The 21,338-nt window shown below is 39.4% G+C and overlaps 1 protein-coding gene across 3 annotated transcripts in view; it reads left to right on the top strand.

Annotated features, from left to right (window-relative positions):
- The window catches only part of LOC136873924 (multiple PDZ domain protein), a 2,156,217-nt gene that overhangs the window by 73,084 nt on the left and 2,061,795 nt on the right, over positions 1-21,338 (top strand). For all 3 annotated transcript variants that reach the window (XM_067147286.2, XM_067147283.2, XM_067147285.2), the window contains 2 exons: positions 5,492-5,653; positions 20,566-20,808. In XM_067147286.2, coding sequence (XP_067003387.2) covers positions 5,492-5,653; positions 20,566-20,808 — 405 coding nt within the window. The remainder of the gene's footprint in view (positions 1-5,491; positions 5,654-20,565; positions 20,809-21,338) is intronic.

Raw genomic sequence — 21,338 nt, 5'->3', positions numbered from 1 at the left:
CAGGCAAATGATGGGGCTGTACCTTAATTAAGGCCACGGCCACTTCCTTCCCACTCCTAGCCCTTTCCTGTCCCATCGTCGCCGTAAGACCTATCTGTGTCGGTGCGACGTAAAACAACTAGCAAAAAAAAAAAAAAAGAAACACCAAATGGTGCCTAAATTTTAATTTAAAATACCAATGATTTTGGTCCTATCGAAAAGTGCTAGATAACAAAAGTTACAGAGAATAGAATTTCCGATCCTTTATGTTTTATTCAGTTTTACTGTATCGAACATGATGAGTGGTATTTCATAGTCGGAAGAAAACTAAATGTGAAGGCCTACAATATCGAAGGAGCATAACATTGATCAACAATATTATTACATTGACCATTGTTTGTTGTGATGTTGTTTGTCCCTTGTGCTGCCTCTCAACTCCGATAGTGGGATTACTGCTGCACACCGAGTACAAAAGCCTGACTGAATATTGGCGGGAAATAGCCGGGGAGTTATACAACTTTCTTCTTTAGCATGCCATTCCTCTGGTTCATACATTTTCTGATACAGCTGGTACATTACACACTGGTTCTTCATAGTACGGTATTCCAGTTATTCGATCCCTACTCTGACGCGCTGTTTTGAATGAGCAGTGTGCATACTTAAAGCAGGGGCTGACTTAGTAGTAGTAGTATGACCTGGTCTAGAGTAACAATTTAGGCCTATTCCAAATTATTGCACCACAATTCACTAATTAACTCAAAATTCAACCGTAAAAAGATCCGTTTCTTAAGAAAAGCTTTTCCCTCTTCACTTTCATTAAATTCTACATTCATTTTATTCCAAATTATCAGTGAAGAGGGGGTTTCTCCTCTGGCTTGGAGGAAAAATTAGCCTCTAAGTCAGATAGATTTTTCCGCCGCCTGTGTAGTGAATTGATATTTCCCGACTCATCGGGTACTCCTAGGAAAGAGATTAGTAAAATGGCATAGATTTGCCCTGGGAGTCTCCACTATTCGACCCTCTCCCCGCCGAAAAAAGATGAAGAGTGTTTATGAATCACGGCTGTCTGCGGCTTGATCATTCCAGCTCTGGAACTGTAGACTGTTAGATCGGCAGTGTAGTCCTGTTCGTTAAAAGTGAGAAAATGTGTGCTGTTTCATTTGATCGAGTATTTCATATGAAAACATTGCTTTTAGTCGCCGCGAACCTACTACGCTGGCACAGCAGGGGGAGAGGTGATACTCCCACGTGGCGGATAGGAGTTCCTAACCGGCTTGCCGGCGGACTTGAAGGAAATAAAATACCTCTCGCGGACCAAACACACTACCTCCTGCGGTTGGGGGACGTACATGTAGAACACACCCGCGGTATCCCCTGCCTGTCGTAAGAGGCGACTAAAAGGGGCGACCAAGGGATGATTGAATTAGAACCATGAAACTACTTTTGATTCGTACCATCATGCAGGGAACACTGTGTGTTGCCTGTACTTGCGAGTAGTACCACTAAATTAGGTACGAAATATTTTTGTGATTCGTAGCAGTAAAGAGGCTAGCCTGGGGGTTTCCAGTACCCGTGCGTCGTACCCATGTGAGCAGCACCGTGGGTCTGCGTTGCCTGTGATTGGTGCCCACTATGTGAGGAACACACGGGAATACCGGCGCCCGTGATTAGTACTCCTAGGTGAGGAGCCTCATCGGTTTGCGTTGGCTGTGAGTGGCGCCATTGTGATAGGTCTGCATTCCCTGTATGAAGTACAATACTTGTGAGTAGTGCCATGTTGTGTGGAACACCGTGAGTCTTCGCTACTTTTGATTAGTACCCCAACATGACAAATACCATGGTTCTACTTTACTCGCGACATGTACCATTCTGTGGGGCCTTAGACATGGATTTTGCACTCCTTTAGACATCAAGCATCATTGTGGTTTATAAGTGGTCCCTTGGTCAGTAATACTATTATTTATAATCTTTTTATTTGAGTCTGATCCACTGTTTTTGTTTGTTTGCTTTTTGTTGGGTTCATGTTCATTCGTCATGACATTTTTTATTTTATTTTGGTCAGTGGATGTATTTGTACTTTTTGTTATTTCATTTCGTACCATTAGGGGCCGATGACCTCGATGTTAGGCCCCTTTAAACAACAAGCATCATCATCATCATCATCATCTTTTTTTATTCGCGCCTTTTCTACTTACGTCATTGTAATGTATGTTCATTTCAGTTGGGAAAACCACTAAGACAGTCTTTCTGAGGATGTAAAAAGGCAGGTGAAGAGTGAGTGTCTTCAGTTATAATGAAAACTCCCCAACCTGATTGTGACTGATGGTAGGCAAGCAGGTCTACCATTACAATGAAAATTCCCTAACTCAGTATTCATATGAGAAAAGATGTTTGGTGATTTCTCCATCGCGTTTCTAGGGTAACGTTAAGAGCTATGCAATTTAATACAATGTTTCTCACAACGCATACACTAGAATTCCGTATGTAATGCAGAAGTCCGTAGCGAAGCACGGGTACATCAGCTAGTACTAAATAAGTATTAGAAAGGAACAAACATGTTGGATATGTATAAAATCCTGGTATGAAACTGTGCCTAATGCTGTATTGTAAACAAACTAGCTACTTTCTGAGGTTTTTCCTAATTTCATCCCTTAATAATCTCGTCCATTATTTAATCTTTTCTAGGTCTCTTTACACACTTTCTCATCATTCCCACCTTGCTTTATTGCTTATTTTAATTTTTACTCATGTATTTTATTTTGGAGTTGCTATAATATCCATGAAATCCCTTTTTCTTATTAGTCTGATGACTTTGTTATATTCTATTGGTAATCATCTCATTTCATTGTGTTTAACTCGCTGCTGAGGAAAATTGGACTTCCAACAAAAACGGCAACATGGACTACTCCAAATATATTGGCTCATTGTGAAGTAATATGGATGAATGCCAGGATTGCTTCACATTTTGATGTGAAAAATATTAAAATAGTATATGGTGTCTTAAAGGAAACAGATGGTATTGCTATTTTTATATTACTATAATCAATGATGCTAAGAGCCAAGGGGTCATCAAATTAGATCAGCCCAAGCAAAGAAAGTTTTTCGTAACAAAGGTAAGAGGTATTCTGCCCGAAGGCAAGTCCGAACCTCCGCAGAGGTGTGCCTGAGCCGGAGTTTACGTATGGTAGGGTGGCCAGTTCCTTTCCACTCCTCTATTCCCTTACCCCCCCACCAACAGCGAATGGCAACTCATCCAAATCTTGACCACGCCCAATGTTGCTTAACTTCGGAGATCACACGAGATCCAGTGTTTCAACATGGCTACGGCAGTTGGCTTTTCTTATCAAAAGAAATTTGTTTAATGGAAACAAACATGTGCAAATTAGGAAGATGTTTATGAAGAATTTTGTTTGAATGTGAGATTATATGGAAGTGAAACGAGGAGTAAGCTGTGCAGTAAGAAAGAAAACAGTAACTTTTGAAATATAGAGTTACTAAAGAAAGTGAAAGTGAGGTTAGTAGATCAAATGATACTAAATTAGGCTAGTGAGAGAGAAAGGATAGGTTAACCATACAACCGATAAACGTCGTGATTGCGATGTATTTCCATGAAGCTCTACCGTTAAAGTCGCAATTGCGACGCATTGCAGTTTGTCATCACTTACTGATCTTGTGATAGCTCCTTTATTGTCAATGTATTGATCACATATTACATACCACTTTAAAGAGGAAAGTCTGTTTGTAATTATAACACATCGGTAAAATAATTTAGGATCATGGGGAAGATTGGTATACACGCGGAAAGAGAACATATTGCAGGCAGCCATCTTGTTTGTTGTGGTTGCCTAGCGCGTTACCATGGTATTTGTATCTACAGTAAAATGAATGAATTGTGATGTCCTTCTGAAAGAAGGAAATGCTTATTCTGACATCAGCTGGTACACCCCTCAGAAAAGAAATGTGCTTGTGCCCTGTCTGTTCAACTGCAGAAAAAATCATGCAGCCACTTCTGGTGCCCAGGATGTAATTGTGATGTCCATCAACACTGCTATCATGAGTGAAAAGATTACTGGAGACCCATGAAGACAGGAAGAAAGAGAAGCCACACTGAAGATGCCGAGGATGAGGCCAACTGAGTCGTCTGTGTTTTGGAGTGATGTGCATTTATTATATTATTCAGTCCTATTTTATTTCACTTACCTTTAGGTCTGTTCAGGATAGTGAAAAGTGTATATATTCTTCATCAGCATAAAATGGTGCACATTGTGTATATAAAATAAGAGTGACAAAGCTGTAATTTGTTACCCCTGTGTGTCCTAGAACTTCATGGACTATTTAGAAATTTTTTTTTTGGTAAAATATTTCATCAATACACCCTTTAAACACTAAATTGGTGAGTTTGATTTCTTACTATATTTATCTGTATATTTTCCTGAATAAAATGACATGTAATACTATATTATTAGTTAACTATGTTCTTTTGTGTGATTTATTGAAAAGTTGCTTGCAAAACTACCAGAGCAGTTGGATGTAATATAGTCTCTCGTTGCAGGGTTAATAGTCACTGAGCAATTTAGCAGCATGGTTAGGTTTACATAGCTTTGAGCTTGCATTCAGGAGATGGAGGGTTCAAATCCCACCATAGGCAACTCTGAAGATGGTTTCCTGTTATTTTGCATTTTTACACTAGGTAGATGTTGGGACTGTACCTTAACTAAGGCCACAAGCATTACCTTCCCAATCTTGGCCCTTTCCCCTCCTTGCATCATCGAAAACTTTTCATATGTTACTGCAACTTTAAAACACTAGGAAAAAAAGAATAGGCTGCATCTTGAGATTACCAACACTTGTTCAGTTAGTTTTAGAGAGAAGTGTTGGAGGTCAAAGTGTAATGAACAAGCAAAGACATGAATAAGATCAGCAGATTGGTGGAGATAGTTTCCAGGAGCTGCTTTGAGATGAAGAGGTTAACATGACTACATGGAGAGCCACATCAAACGAGTCTGCAGGCAGATTGCCATTATTACCACCTAGTTAGCTGTAGACAATCATGTCTGCAAAAATTCAACCACCTCATATGGGATTAAGAGCATTTGAGTAACCAGTTAATCATTGATATAGGTAGTGAGTTTGGTTTAGAGAGTTCGGCTTAGAGAGAGTTACACTCTGAAAATGGGAAATTTGGCTACACAATATGATATAAAACATGTCCCGCAGTAAGAGACTGGTAGTCGTTAATTCACATGGAATTATATTAGTTGGGTCTGAAACAATGACTACAGTTTTCTTTTTGTGCTGATAATGCGTCTCAACAACCCAGCAGATGCTTGGTGAAAATTTGGGTTTCCGTTATCTGATCACTGTGGCTGTTAAGTTGAAAGTTCAACTATCCTTCGCCTTTTTTTAAAATGATAGAATGAATTGTTCTAATACTTTTTTAAATCATATTTTAGCAGTTGAATTTTCATTGCACTGTCTTAATGCTAAACGAGTATGTATATTTCTATTTTAGGTTAATGGCCATCGTTTGTTGGGCATGAACCACATTGAAGTTGTTACCATTCTGAAAGATCTACCAGTGAATGTTAGAATGGTTTGTGCTCGGAGACCTGGAGAATCTGCCCCATATCGCCTAATAGATACTTCTCAGGACAGAGCAGCCTTTGCAGCAAGGGTAAGTATCTTTACTTTTCAGTGGATGGTTAGTTTATTGTAGGAGAAAATGCTAAATGGTGTTAGTTTTCCATTACCATTAAATTGTCATCTCCAAAACCATGAAGGTACCGTATTTCTCAGAATCCAAGATGACCCCTACTTTTTCCTTACAAAATAAATAAATAATTAAATCAGGCTTAAAAATTGCTTTGTGAAATCATACGAAAGCCTTTCTTGTACAGTACACTTTTTAAGACTATCTTTGTCTTTACGCCAACACTGAACATTGGCTTTAGTTATGCCGTAATTTCTTGAGGCTGTACAATTATTCTTCATTTCCGCATGTTTGATAACCATTACAGTAACTTAAAATTTGGCATCATAATATCGACGAGAACCCATTGAAAATTTGCCGGCAATACTTGTTCCATGTGTCTTTACAATACAATGATCCATCATGAAAATATTCCTGCTGTCTGTAAAACTGTTAATTTTACTAAGTGTCGGGTACAGGAGACACCTTATAACTCTGCCACTGAGTAGCCATGGCCTTTCTATGAATTTAAAGGCTCGCATGTTTTGATGCTATTCTGCGGGTTTGAGAAACTTTTTTGTAGAGGCTAACACAGGGATATTAAAAAAAAAAAGTCTATTCAAATATTGTCACTCGATCGGTCGCCTGCGCTGCAAGTCCTTGTCCTGACAAGTAGATAACCAAGGCACTGTACAACTGGTTGCTGCAGCTAGCGATGTAGCCTATAGGCCTATTAAAGATGCGGACGTTGAAGGTTGAGTTTTATGCACGCGCGGGGGGGTGAAAGGAAGCAGTGTGGTAGCTGCCAGTGTTGTTCATTACTGTTAGGTCGCGAATGCAAGGCAATCCTGAATTTTTCACATGAGATTCTGAGGAATCTCATACACAACCATTAACTCGGCTCAAGGGAGAAAGGGTCACCTTCCCTATTCCTCCACTTGAGTAATTCCTGTCTGATGCGTCCACGTCGCGGGGGTTGGCACCCTACACTTCAGAAGGCCGGAGTGATAGGATGGCCGAGTTCAGTCACGGACCCAGTCCCGTGGGGTATAACGCAGAACCCATTTCCAGGGATACGGGTGCAGAACTCAACGGCAATGAAGGCGGAAATGAAAATCACTGGTATGGTGGATCTGGCGGAAGAGGCAATATCTGATCCCTGAGAAGTGACTCAGGGTCTGCTGCCTTGCAGGTTGATAGGTGACTGTTAAAGGCTAAGGGGGACAACCCTGACAGAAAAATCTTTGGAAGTGATAGGCCCAGCAAGTCAACTTCTGAGTAATTTGGAATTGCTTTCAAAACTAAATGAGGCCTCGGATGGAAATATTATAATCATCAGAATAATGACTCTAGTCCCCTCCTTGGTAATGATATTACCGAGCTCGATAGCTGCAGTCGCTTAAGTGCGGTCAGTATCCAGTATTCGGGAGACAGTAGGTTCGAACCCCACTGTCGGCAGCCCTGAAAATGGTTTTCCGTGGTTTCCCATTTTCACACCAGGCAAATGCTGGGGCTGTACCTTAATTAAGGCCACGGCCGCTTCCTTCCCACTCCTAGCCCTTCCCTGTCCCATCGTCACCATAAGACCTATCTGTGTCGGTGCGACGTAAAGCAACTATCGAAAAAAAAAAAAAAGGTAATGATATTAATGATGGTTCACTACCCAATGCTCCATCACAACCAAAGAGGAGAATACACAAAACTCGATATGAGACTGTAATCAAAATTGCCACGCTAAACCTTCTGACATTAACTGGTAAAATAGAGGAATGTGTAGACTTAATGAAAACGAGGAACATAAACATACTAGGACTCAGTAAAACCAAGTGGAAGTGAAAAGGATCAAAGGAACTCAGAGAGGGTTATCATCTATTCTGGTCAGGTGGAGATCAAACAAAAATGGAGTTGGTGTTGTTATGGATCATCAAATGAAAGATCATGTAGTAGAAGTAAAATATGTTTCTGATTGGATTCTTCACATAATGCTAAAATAGGATTCTTCCCAGAACATGAACATCATTCAGTGCTATGCACCACAGACTGGTTATGAAGATGAAGAAAAAGAACATTTTGAAGAAGACATAGAGGAAAGAATAAGAGGAGATGGAAGGATTATCATAGGGGATATGATGCTCAAGTAGGGACTCTGAGAGATGGATATGAAGAGTTTCTAGAAGCACATGGATGGGGTCCACGAAAGCCAGATGGAACTAGACCCCTTGATCTCTGTCTGAGGAACAACCTTGTAATAGGGAACTCATGGTATCAAAAACAAAAAAAGCCATAAGTCACAAGATATGGATAGGATGGAAAAAGTTAATCTCTTATAGACTATTTTTTAATCGAGAAACAACTACAAAATATACTGTTCGACATAAAAATGATTCCTAGTGTCTCCCTGAAAAGTGATCATAGACTCCTCATTGGATACAATGTAACCCCCCTTTACAGAAAGAGCACATAATACAAGGTACATATAAAACAAGTACCGGGCGAGTTGGTCGTGCGCGTAGAGGCGCGCGGCTGTGAGCTTGCATCCGGGAGATAGTAGGTTCGAATCCCACTATCGGCAGCCCTGAAAATGGTTTTCCGTGGTTTCCCCATTTTCACACCAGGCAAATGGTGGGGCTGTACCTTAATTAAGGCCACGGCCGCTTCCTTCCAACTCCTAGGCCTTTCCTATCCCATCGTCACCATAAGACCTATCTGTGTCGGTGCGACGTAAAGCCCCTAGCATATAAAACAAGTAATGATTTAATAAACCAAAATTAACAAACCTAAACGAACATCAGCCGATGATACACCAGGAAAAACATCTTAAATTTCAACAACATACACGCGGCTACGCAGGGTTATCAACATGACAACTAGAGAAAGGATATATGGGAAGCAGGCTGGGAAACCCTAGAGGACAAGATCTGACGTGACGTTGTAGGGAAAGAAACGTGAGTGCATTACCCTTTAGTCTAATTTACACAACATGTCGAATTTAAACAAGGTATAAAGAACACCAATTAAAAGGATAACATTATCAATTAAGAAAAGGTTAAATCTAACCACAAGTTTCCTATCGGTGGTTCTCCAGAACATTAAATAACACAATATTACAGTTACATTTAAGAAGGTGAGCATAACTTCGACGATGAAATTTACATGGAAAATTTGACAGGGAATATGACATAATTACAACCATCTTACAAGGCAAATACAAAAGTGTTTACAAGGAAAGAAAACAACGGATATTTAAATTTAGTGCAGAGGCCTTTAGAGGTGCAGTCCTCTCCTAATACACATCAGTGAGGGACGCATAGCTCAACAGGTGTACACTAAATTGACGCAGAATTACTGGAGGCAACCCGAATGGAAAAATTAAAATTTACATTTACACAAAAGGTTAATAAAAGGAATTACCTCCAAAACAAAGGATATACCTAGCTGACAAACTAAGGCATTACAAAACCGAAATGGTGAAAACCAGGGCCTAAGGTAAACTCCGAACAAATGAATTTACACATTAATTTAACATTTGAGAAAACATGCTTACCCCGGGATGACTGGAGCCGCTAAGCGGACCACCTCACAAGGTGCGTCCGATCGTTAAGATGTACGAAAACCAAAGACGCTGAACAGAGACTTGCTCCTGCTAAAGAGCCAAAAGACCAGAAATTGAGAAATACTCAAACAGCCAATCAGGGAAGCTACCTATGATTCAACCCGAAGTTTCACCAATACAATTTATTGTTATTTTCGCCAATAGCACTACAGCACCATATATGGTAATGTGGGAAATATATTCTAGAGGGTTTGATTGTAAAACTTGGTGATTTTGTGATCGAAGCCTCCACGTGGCAACTACAGGGTGATACAAAAAATGGGTTACAACAAATGTATTACTGGAGATCTCCAATATCAATGTCTTCCAACACTCATAATGATTATTAAATGTTAACAGTTCACAGTCTTTCCTGTAAGTCCTGAAAATTTTTTTAATCCACAAATTTAACAAAAATTAAAACATAGAAATTTACATTAATTTATAGCAAAAAAAAAAAAATTCAATTGACTTCTTCAAAAATGTCAGTTCTTTAGTTTCTTTCAATGACGGTTTCATGACAAATTTTCAGTATAATGTCAAGAATTAAATGATTCCACCGACTCTGTCAACTCACCAACGGTGACAACTTCAAGTTTAACAAGTTAAAAGAAGTAAGAACCACACAGGTAAAGAAACTCAAGACATGGAAGCTGAAGGACAATGATAGAATAATAGAGTTCCAAGAAAACATCAAAACAGTACTACCAAAGACAGATGAAAGAACAGTTGAGGAGGAATGGAAGGATCTGAAAGAAAACCTAGTAATGATAACTGAGAAGGTATGTGAATAAACCAGTGGCACTAGAAGATGGAAGGAAATTCCATGGTGGAATGTCAGAACAAGAACTGCTGTCCTCAACAAGAGCAACATGTTTAGAAAATATTTCAAGGACCAGACTGACCATAATAAGGAACTGTACAGGGTTGCTAAAAAACAAGCAAAACAAGTTGTTACCAGTAGAACGAGAGAAGTGGTTGAACAAGTGGAGTTATGAATTGAAAGAGGATGTTAATGGTAATAAGAAAAAGTTATATGGGATGATGAAAAATAGAAAAAGAGACAAAGAACACTCCAAATATCTAAGAGATGATAGTGAAAATCTGATCACTGAAGATAAGATCAAAGAGACTTGGAGGACTTACTTTGATGAATTGCTAAATGTGAATTGCATGCAGCCTACACAAAAAAACACTGCTTTTACATACAAGCCTGCCTCTGACAACGGGTTAGACTTAACATGGAGTGATGTAGAATATGCCTGGAAATACATCAAAACTGGAAAATCAGCTGGTGCTGATGAAATTAATGGAGAAATGAGCAAGGCTATGGGCATTTCTGGAAAACATTGGATCTACAGACTCTTTCATAAGATCTGGAAAAAAGGAGACATACCAGTTGATTGGAAAACAGGCATCATCATTCCAATTTTCAAGAAAGTAGATAGAAAGAAATGTTTCAACTATGGAGGTATCACTATAACATCTCAAGTTGAAAACTTTATGAAAGAATTATATAGTGTAAAATCAGACCCCTTATCTGGTTTCTTGTATAGATCTTTCAGCTCTGCATTAGTCTTCATTCTTCAGAATCTACTATCTTATACCAGCCCATAAATTCTTCTCAGAACTTTCCTTTCCCATCTCCTTAGTAATTCCTCATCCATACTGATAAATATTGAGGTGTTACAGCCTAGGTTGACAGGTTTTAATAATGTATGCTGGACAGTCGGTTTCAGATTTTTACTGAGGCTATTTGATTTGAATACTTTCTGTAAATCTAGATAACTTATATTACAGAGTGATCAGATACGCTTTACTCTGGCACACGTGGTGTTTTTTCTATGGGTGAGCTTCCTGCTCTGTCACTGTGCACGGGAAGAGTATGGCACGGTATGCCATCTTGTGTTTTGTTCTGTGAACTCAGCTTTTGTCCCGTGTCTATGTCAGCTGACCTTGTACATGTGTCCGATGTGAAGATTGTCTTCAATGGAAAACTACAGCCTAGGTTAACAGGTTTTAATAATGTACGCTGGACAGTCATGTTTGAGCTGTTTTAAAGTGTGTTTGTATGTGTTCCGATCTTTTCTAAATTCTGGAATTAGTCATAAAGTTTATTATGGCTTGTGTGTTTTGAACAGCACAGCATGCCTTAATGTACAATTCAGTCAGCCCATGAAGTTCAAAGACAGTTTCAAGAATGATTCAGGGTCTAGACATTTCAAGTCTTAAAACAATCCATAATATTTATAATGTTCCGGAAACTGGAAGTATCAACCCTAAGAAACAAAAAAAGAAAAGGCAAAGTAGGGTTCTCACTGAAGAAAAATTGGTCATCGTTTTGCAAATTCTTTAGTAACTTCGTCTTGCACAAGAAGTAGAAATGAGTCTTGAAAAAAGGCTACCAAATTATAACACTTAATGCTGTATAAAATAACTGTGGCACATATTCTCTAACCAGGTGATCCTATACGTAGGTGCACATTTTGTGAGTGGAGTTTGGAAAATGTATGCAGCAAACAAACAGACCCACACTTAATATTCTTCTCGGATGAGGCCTGGTTCTACCTCCATCATTGTGTGTGTACACAAAATAATCATTACTGGAGTGCTGTTAAAGCTGACTTTGTACATGAAGTACCCCTCCCTATTGCAAAAATCAGTGTATGGTGTGCAATTGGTGGTGATGAAAGAATCATAGAACCAAATTGTTTTGAGGATACGGTTGATTCTGTTACTTACGTGAATACCATACTAACCTCCTCTTTTCAGAGGGAGTGTAATTTTGCAATTTTTTCAGCAGGACTCTACCACTGCTCACACTGTGAATTGTTCTATGAGAGAAATTCACAAAGTGTTTCCACAAAATAGTTATTAGTAGGGATTTGTATCCCCTTCAGTCTTCTGGTTTATATACCTACGATTATTATCCCTGGGGTAAATTGAAAAATGCTGTGTACAAGACGAACTCGCACACCATACAAGAACTGAAACATAATATTCATCAGGAACTTCCTAAAGTTTCAGTGCCATTCATGCTCCACTTGATTCATGTTTGTTGTCATATTGTTCACAATGCGGTCTTGTTAAGCAACTAATGCATCTGAAAGAACAATAACAACTTTAATGTAAAATATTTCTCAAGATCCACCAAAATATTACCTAATAAGATGAACCACACTCATTAAAACATTAATATTTTACAAAACGTCACATAGTCACATTTTAAACACAGAAATATTGAATGTTAATTCATGTTCCTTATGGAAGTTGCTTATTTGGCCATGGTCGGATTTTTATGAGATCTGTGAGATAAAGGGATCTTAAACGCCCGATAAACCATACTATAATATGCCGCTCTTTTTTTGGGGATTGAGGATGTGTTGTATCATTGTGTATGGTAGTACTTTACTGTAAGAACTGGAGCACACCATTTAGAAAAGGTCCTACTTCATATAAATACATCATTATTCTGTTGTTTTATTCCTTTAAAAGCCTGGCTGCCATCACAATGCAAGTTTGCCAATATAAATATCAGTTCCCAACTGTGATTAAAGATTCTAATAAGAAACATTCCTGCAGCCAGTCCCTGTTATAAATGATGTGGAAATGTCGCTTGTAGGGTCAGTTAGTGCATGCATTTCAGTGGGCTTGGCAGACTGATATGTAATAGCAACATCTGGCTCGGTGAGAAAAGCAGTGGGAAACTACCTCACTCCTCATTTCCCTAGTATGCCTCTTCATTGATGCTTAGGCTATCTATGATATCTGTTGGCTGAGCTGTTGAAGATCAACTCTGTCTTCGGGCTGAATACCCAACATACAAGAAACATTCCTTCCCTGACTATTCTTTTTATATTTGAATCAGGTGGTGGTGGTGATTATTGTTTTAAGAGGAAGTGCAACTAGGTAACCATCCTCTATATAACACTAATCAGAGAAAAAATATGGAAGGGGTCCGACACTTCGAAAAATGAAGATATCGGCCAAAGGAAGACAAGGGCCACGAAGGGTGTGAAAATGAAAGACTCCCTAGCCCTCGCAAACCTAATAGCGTCGGGGTCGGAAAAGAACACGAGTTGACCAAGAGAGGTCGGATAGGATAGATGAAAGTGAGGAGCCTGGCACAAGTAAGTGGAAGCAATGCCAGGACTCAGCTAAGGGCTCCGTGGTCGCCAACCCACGCTCCAAAGTTCAGAGCCCCTTGGGCCCCTTTTAGTCGTCTCTTACGACAGGCAGGGGATACCGTGGGTGTTATTCTATTGCCCCCACCCACAGGGGGTTATATTTGAGTCACATTATTGCCATCATCACAGTTATAATTAATTATGGAATAGTTGGGCTACTCTGAATACTGATGCACATATACTCTGTATTACACTATTAATATTTAAAATGAACTAATGGGTCATCTCAGTGTTAGAAACATGTAATTTTAAAGCAAATGATCTCTGCAGAACTTTATGTATTGATAACCAAATTATAGCCAATAGAAACAATAGAACGCACCTTCAGACCTAGTGCATGATGTGAAATAAAGTGCAATTAATATTTTTAAGTCTTTGGGCTCACATTTGTGGTATTTACGGGGATCCGCTTAGTCTGAAACTTGGACTAAGCTAGGCCTGTCATATCTCTGGTTAATTCTTGCTTTCTTCTGGCCCTGACATTTGCTAAGCCTTAGTTTCGTATCTTTGTGTGTCCTCTTCCTTCATTAATGTTATGAGTGTTTCATAATTTCATTTATTTTCTTCTTGAAACGACGATAATTGCTAATTTCAACATTTTCAAAGTAGTTGACTGCATTGCTTGTATCTGTTATCAATTTCAATTTGTTAACTCATAAGTATGTATCTTTTCCCATTTACTTATCCCAGTGGGTTGGAATTGTTATGGCCTGGTACCTGGGTGCACATCTTGTGTATCTAAAGCTGTAGGATCCGTTTCTGGAACAGTCAGCTGATTTGAAAAGTGATTAAATGCTTGAGGCTCACCTTAGAAAATTTTCTGGCACTTCAAGATGGAAGAGCGCTGGCAAACTCTATTTTGGCTCAGTCCAATGGTATATGATGGTGCTCAAATTTAGTAGCTTCATTTCACTAGATTTACTGGCATTGTAAAAGAACTCCTGGAACAAAATTTCAGCACCTTGATGTGCCTGAGAACTGTAAAAGTACTTAGTGGGACATAGAGCCAGTAAGATTATTACCTTTTGCTATGGGTTTTACAGTTGCACCGACTCAGAAATGTCGTAGTGTGATAATGGGTGAGGACAGGGTTAGGACTGGGAAGAAAACAGCGGTGGCTTTAATTAAGTTACTGTCGCAGCAATTGTCTAGTGTGAAAATGGGAAACCATGAAAACCATCTTCTGGGCTGTCAACTGTGCTTTTGCACCCACCATCTACCGAATGTAAGCTCACAGCTATGTGACCCATCCTGTACAACCAACTTGCTTGGTATTATTATTATTATTATTATTATTATTATTATTATTATTATTATTATTATTATTATTATTATTATTATTACTCCATGGCTCTACAGCCCTTGAAGGGCCTTGGCCTACCAAGCGACCGCAGCTCAGCTCGAAGGCCTGCAGATTACGAGGTGTCGTGTGGTCAGCATGACGAATCCTCTTGGCTGTTGTTCTTGGCTTTCTAGACCGGGGCCACTATCTCACCATCAGATAGCTCCTCAATTCTAATCACGTAGGCTGAGTGGACCTCGAACCAGCCCTCAGTTCCAGGTAAAAATCCCTGGCCTGGCCGGGAATCGAACCCGGGGCCCCTGAGTAAGAGGCAGGCACACTACCCCTACACCATGGGGCCGGCATTATTGTTGTCGTTGTTGTTGTTGTTTCTGTTGTTTTTGTTGTTGTTGTTGTTGTTGTTGTTGTTATAATACTGTGATGGACAGAGGTGTAACAAGGTGTGGGCATGAATGGGTGGATAGAGAGAAGATCAAATTTTAATTTAAAACTTTAAAATTTTGAAATTTTAATTCTTCCCTTTTTTTTCTTTTCTTTTCAGATTGTAAACAAATAACATTGAACTACATCAGGTTAGGTCATGGGCTTAAGAACTATTTTAGAAAAACAATCAGACAACAACAATTTAACAAATGAGCTTGAAGCTCACAATTTTACAGGAGCACCATTGCTCCCTTCAATAAATCCACAAGGAAACTGACCACCTAAAATTTACTACATTCACACAGAGTGTCTTTGCTTCACATAATTAAGTATGAGACTATTCTCCAAAATTTACAAGTTTCAAGCCTCTCCAAGGCACAACCTAACTTTTACAAAACAAACCATATTCACGGTCTTATGTGCTCAACAGTCGAATTTACATTGGAAATAGAATAATAGTGGTTAACTTTAACAGGGTCAATATGTGCCCATTCTATCTGGCCTTAGTAAAAAGAAGAGGTTAAAGTTATTGGCCGGAAGTAGGGAGGTGAAACCTTGCACTCTTTTGAAATGTACTTGAAAAATACCTAAAACCCTATTTGGGCTGATGGCCTTAAGTTAAAGAGGCTAAGGCTATACTACGGAGATGACTAGATGGAGAGAAAGTTTAAATTACAAAGAAAACATCAATTTTAAAGTTTACGAAATCATAGTCATCTCAAGACCAAGTTGGAGGGGAATACAAGAGGGTTCCCACTCTTTATCCCCTAAGTTAAATTAAGGTCTTAAACCAGACTGAGAATTTACATGGCTGGATTATATTAAGAAAGAATTTTGAAACCTTCCCCTCAAGTTAGCTTTCTGAGACTATTACATTATTAAAAGATGTCTGCCATTACCTTGAGTTGGTGGACCTTCCGGAGATGGACGAGGCAAGCCCTCCCCCGCCTCCTCTACTAACACACACTACTGCTGGACTGGAGCGATCAAAAGACAACATGGCTCAAAAGGTCCCAGCTGTTATAGCAAAGAGGAATGTTGCAGAATCCTCTGGGAACTGAAGCCCTGGACACACCCACAAATTCTATTGCTTGATTAAATAAATTTCAAAAATTCCTGATTGGTTGATAAAATAAACGTACAAAATTCCCTATTGGCTATAAGTTTAAACGGGCGGGAAGAGATAGAAGTGCCAGGCTGAGTGGCTCAGACGGTTGAGGAGCTGGCCTTCTAGCCCAAACTTGGCAGGTTCGATCCTGGCTCAGTCCGGCGGTATTTGAAGGTGCTCAAATTTAGTGGCACGTAAAAGAACTCCTGCAGGGACAAAATTCTGGCACCTCGGCATCTCCAAAAACCTCAAAAGAGTAATTAGTGGGACGTAAAGCCAACCAAAAACAATCTACAAACAGTTCAGTTTAGGAAATCTTGACACGCAAAATTACTTTGAAAATTTATTGTTCATCCTCGCACCAGAAGGCGCACATAAGTCGACAGTATAGACATCTGACAATAAACGTCCAAACTTCTTCCACTCGCAGCTTCAGAGTTTAAATTACAGATGGCCTTCTAAAAGGTCCTTGATTTACCTCCGGTACATTTATTATTATTATTATTATTATTATTATTATTATTGTTGTTGTTGTTGTTGTTGTTGTTGTTGTTGTTGTTGTTGTTGTTGTTGTTGTTGTTGTTGTTGTTGTTGTTGTTTGAGTCATCAGTCCATAGACTGATTTGATGCAGCCCTCCATGCCACCCTATCCTGTGCCAACCTTTTCATTTCTACGTAACTATTGCATCCTACATCTGCTCTTATCTGCTTGTCATATTCATACCTTGGTCTACCCCTACCGTTCTTACCACCTACACTTCCTTCAAAAACCAACTGAACAAGTCCTGGGTGTCTTAAGATGTGTCCTATAATTCTATCTCTTCTTCTCGTTAAATTTAGCCAAATCGATCTCCTCTCACCAACAATATAAATATAAGTCACCACCTTATTAATTGTTTTTTGTAAAGTAATATCTATCAATACGGAAATGAAACTTATAAACAACAGCTCCTCTCACCAATTCGATTCAGTATCTCTTCATTCGTGATTCGATCTATTCATCTTACCTTCAGCATTCTTCTGTAACACCACATTTCAAAGCTTCTATTCTCTTTCTTTCTGAGCTAGTTATCGTCCATGTTTCACGTCCATACAATGCCACGCTCCAGATGAAAGTCTTCAGAAAACATCTTTCTAATTCCGATATCAATGTTTGAAGTGAGCTAATTTCTTTTCTTAAGAAAGCTCTTCCTTGCTTCTGCTAGTCTGCATTTTATGTCCTCCTTACTTCACCATCGTTAGTTATTTTACTACCCAAGTAACAATATTCATCTACTCCTTTAAGGATTCATTTCCTAATCTAATATTTCCTACATCACCTGCCTTCGTTCAACTGCACTCCATTACTTTTGTTTTGGACTTATTTATTTTCATCTTGTACTCCTTACCCAAGAATTCATCCATACCATTCAGCAACTTCTCGAGATCTTCTGCAGTCTCAGATAAAATAACAATATCATCGGCAAATCTCAAGGTTTTGATTTCCTCTCCTTGGACTGTGATTCCCTTTCCAAATTTCTCTTTGATTTCCTTTATTGCCTGTTCTGTGTAAACATTGAAAAGGAGAGGGGACAAACTGCAGCCTTGCTTCACTCCTTTCTGGATTGCTGCTTCTTTTTCAAAGCCCTCGATTCTTATCACTGCAGACTGATTTTTATACAGATTGTAGATAATTCTTCGTTCTCGGTATCTGATCCCTATCATCTTCAGAATCCTAAATAGCTGGTCCAATCAACATTATCGAATGCCTTTTCTAGATCTACGAATGCCATGTACGTGGGCTTGTCCTTCTTGATTCGATCCTCTAAGATCAGACATAAAGTCAGGATTGCTTCACGTGTTCCTACATTTCTTCTGAAGCCAAATTGATCTTCCCCCAACTCAGCTTCAACTTGTTTTTTCATTCTTCTGTAAATAATACGAGTTAAAATTTTGCAGGCATGATATACTAAACTAATGGTGCGGTAGTTTTCACACCTGTCAGCACCGGCTTTCTTGGGAATATGTATAACAACATTCTGCCGAAAATCGGATGGGACTTCTCCTGTCTCATACATCTTGCACACTAAATGAAATAACCTTGCCATGCTGGTTTCTCCTAAGGCAGTCAGTAATTCAGAGGGAATGTCATCAATTCCAGGTGCCTTGTTCCTATTTAGGTCACTCACAGCTCTGTCAAACTCTGACCTCAAAATTGGGTTTCCCATTTCATCAGCATCAACAGCCTCTTCATGTTCTAGAACCAAATTATCTACATCTTTACCTTGATACAACTGTTGGATATGCTGCTGCCATCTTTCTGCTTTGTCTTGTTTCCCTAGAAGTGGCTTTCCATCTGAGCTCATAATATTCATACACCTAGATTTCCTTTCTCCAAAGGTTTCCTTTATTTTCCTGTATGCAGCATCTACCTTTCCCAGGACCATACAGCCTTCGACATCCTCGCACTTCTCCTTCAATCTAGACTGCCGCCCTTGCAATTACCGGAAGGCTGCTACCCCCCTTTCGATGAACCATTCGTTAGTCTGGTCTCTCAACAGATACCCATCTGATGTGGTTGCACCTGCGGCTCGGTTATCTGCATCATTGGGACGTCATTTGGTAGCTACCTTGCACTTTCTATCCACTTGATTCTTTAATCGCCTGTATTCTTTTCTGCCCTCTTCATTTCTAGCATTCTTGTATTTTTGTCATTCATCAATCAGGTCTAGTATCTCCTGAGTTATTCACTCATTCTTAGTTGATCTTTTCTTCCTTCCTAACATTTCTTCAGCAGCCCTACTGACTTCATTTTTCATGACTGTCCACTCTTCCTCTATAGTGTTTCCTTCAGCCTTTTCATTTAGTCCTTCTGCAACATGTTCCTTGAAACAATCCCTCACACTCTTTTCTTTCAACTTGTCTAGATCTCATCTTTTTGCATTCTTTCCTTTCTTCAATTTTTTCAACTTCAGATGGCATTTCATGACCAACAAGTTGTGGTCAGAGTCCACATCTGCTCCTGGGAAAGTTTTGCAATCCAACACCTGGTTTCTGAATCTCTGCCTAATCATAATGAAGTCTATTTGATACCTTCCAGTGTCTCCAGGTCTCATCCACGTATACAGCCGTCGTTTGTTGTGTTTGAACCAAGTATATGCAAGGACTAAATTATGATCAGTGCAGAATTCAACCAGCCGAGTTCCTCTTTTTTTCCTTTGTCCCAATCCAAATTCTCCTACTGTACTACCTTCTCTTCCTTGGCCTACCACTGCATTCCAGTCTCCCATCACAATTAGATTCTCATCACCTTTTACATATTGTATTAAATCTTCTATCTCTACATATATTCTTTCGATTTCTTCATCATCTGCTGAACTAGTAGGCATATAGACCTGCACTATTGTGGTGGGCATTGGTTTGGTGTCTATCTTGACGACAATATTTCTTTCACTATGTTGGTCGTAGTAGCTTACCCGCTGCCCTATTTTCTTATTCATTATTAAACCAACTCCTGCATTTCCCCTGTTTGATTTTGTGTTGATAATTTGGTAGTCGCCTGACCAAAAATCTTGTTCTTTCTGCCAACATACTTCACTTATACCAACTACATAAGCCTATCCATCTCCCTTTTCAGATTCTCTAACCTACCACAATGATTCAAACTTCTAACATTCCACGCTCCGACTCGCAGAATGTCAGTATCCATCTTCCTGATGATCGCCCCCTCTCGTGTAGTCCCCACCCGGAGATCCAAATGGGGGACTAGTTTACCTCCGGAATATTTTACCTGGGAGGAAGCCATCATCAGTACATCATTCATACAGAGAGAGCTGCATGTCCTCGGGAGGTAGTTACGGCTGTAGTTTCCCGTTGCCTTCAGCCGTGTAGCAGTATCAACACAGCTAAGCCATGTTGAGTATTATTACAAGGCAGTATCAGTCAATCATCTAGAGTGCCGCCCTTGCAATTATCGAAAGGCTGCTACCCCCCTTTCGATGAACCATTCATTAGTCTGGTCTCTCAACAGATACCCATCTGATATGGTTGCACCTGCGGCTCGGTTATCTGCATCATTGGGACACGCAAGCCTCCCCACCGCGGCTAGGTCACATGGTTCACAGAGGGGGGGTTATTATTATTATTATTATTATTATTATTATTATTATTATTATTATTATTATTATTATTGAATAAAGATATTTTTGATCACGTTTCACTGGTCATTTTTCTATCTGAGGTGGGGAAACTTGATGAACTGTTTCCTGTGGTGTAATATTATTGTATTATTGTTGTGTATTGCAGAGTATTTTGGGTGGAAGTCTTCAGAACCTAATCCCAGCTACAGATCGTCTTGTAAAAGCTAAGTCAGATGGCTCACTGGCCTCTACAACAACTTCAGCAACAGCAACTGATGCCAGCTTCTCCAAGATGAAATCTAGGTCTCTGGAACCCCTCACAGGGTTGGCTATGTGGAGTTCAGAACCGCAGATCATCGAGCTCAACAAGGGTGAACGAGGACTTGGCTTCTCTATTCTAGACTATCAGGTGAGTGGGAAGTTGAAATTGGGACCAATGTCACCTCTAGCTAGACAAGCTTTTTCATACCACATTTATATTTAAATATTTTGGTTATCCTCCAGTGCAGTGATACACAGTTTCTCCTAGCTGTCACTCTATTATAATACTTGGATACCCATTGAGTTCCTATGAGTTAAATAATGAGATCTTTTTCAAACATATAGAGATAACTTCCTATATTTGTAAATTTGTGTATATTCTGTTAAAATGTGCACTGTTCCTGAATAGAACAGCTTTACTGTAATCTGGTATTATTTAAGTAAATCCTAAGGTAGCAAGTGTTATATCTGGAAGTGGTTTGAAGGAAGCAATTACTGCAAGCCACAAATACAGGTCATTAAAGAGACTACTCAATTGATCTCTTTATCATAATGTTGAGTAACGGAAGTTCACTTAATTTTATTTTCCACACGGTATGTTCAGTGGTGAACTCTTATGTCGAAGTTCAAATCTTTGGTAGGTTACCTGCAGGGAAATTTATTACTAGTCATCACAGC

The sequence above is a fragment of the Anabrus simplex genome, chromosome 5 (genome assembly GCF_040414725.1).
Source record: "Anabrus simplex isolate iqAnaSimp1 chromosome 5, ASM4041472v1, whole genome shotgun sequence".
NCBI classification, from domain to species: Eukaryota; Metazoa; Arthropoda; class Insecta; order Orthoptera; family Tettigoniidae; genus Anabrus; species Anabrus simplex.
Note: the sequence above shows the minus strand (reverse complement) of the source record. Positions and strands in the feature narration are given on the sequence as shown.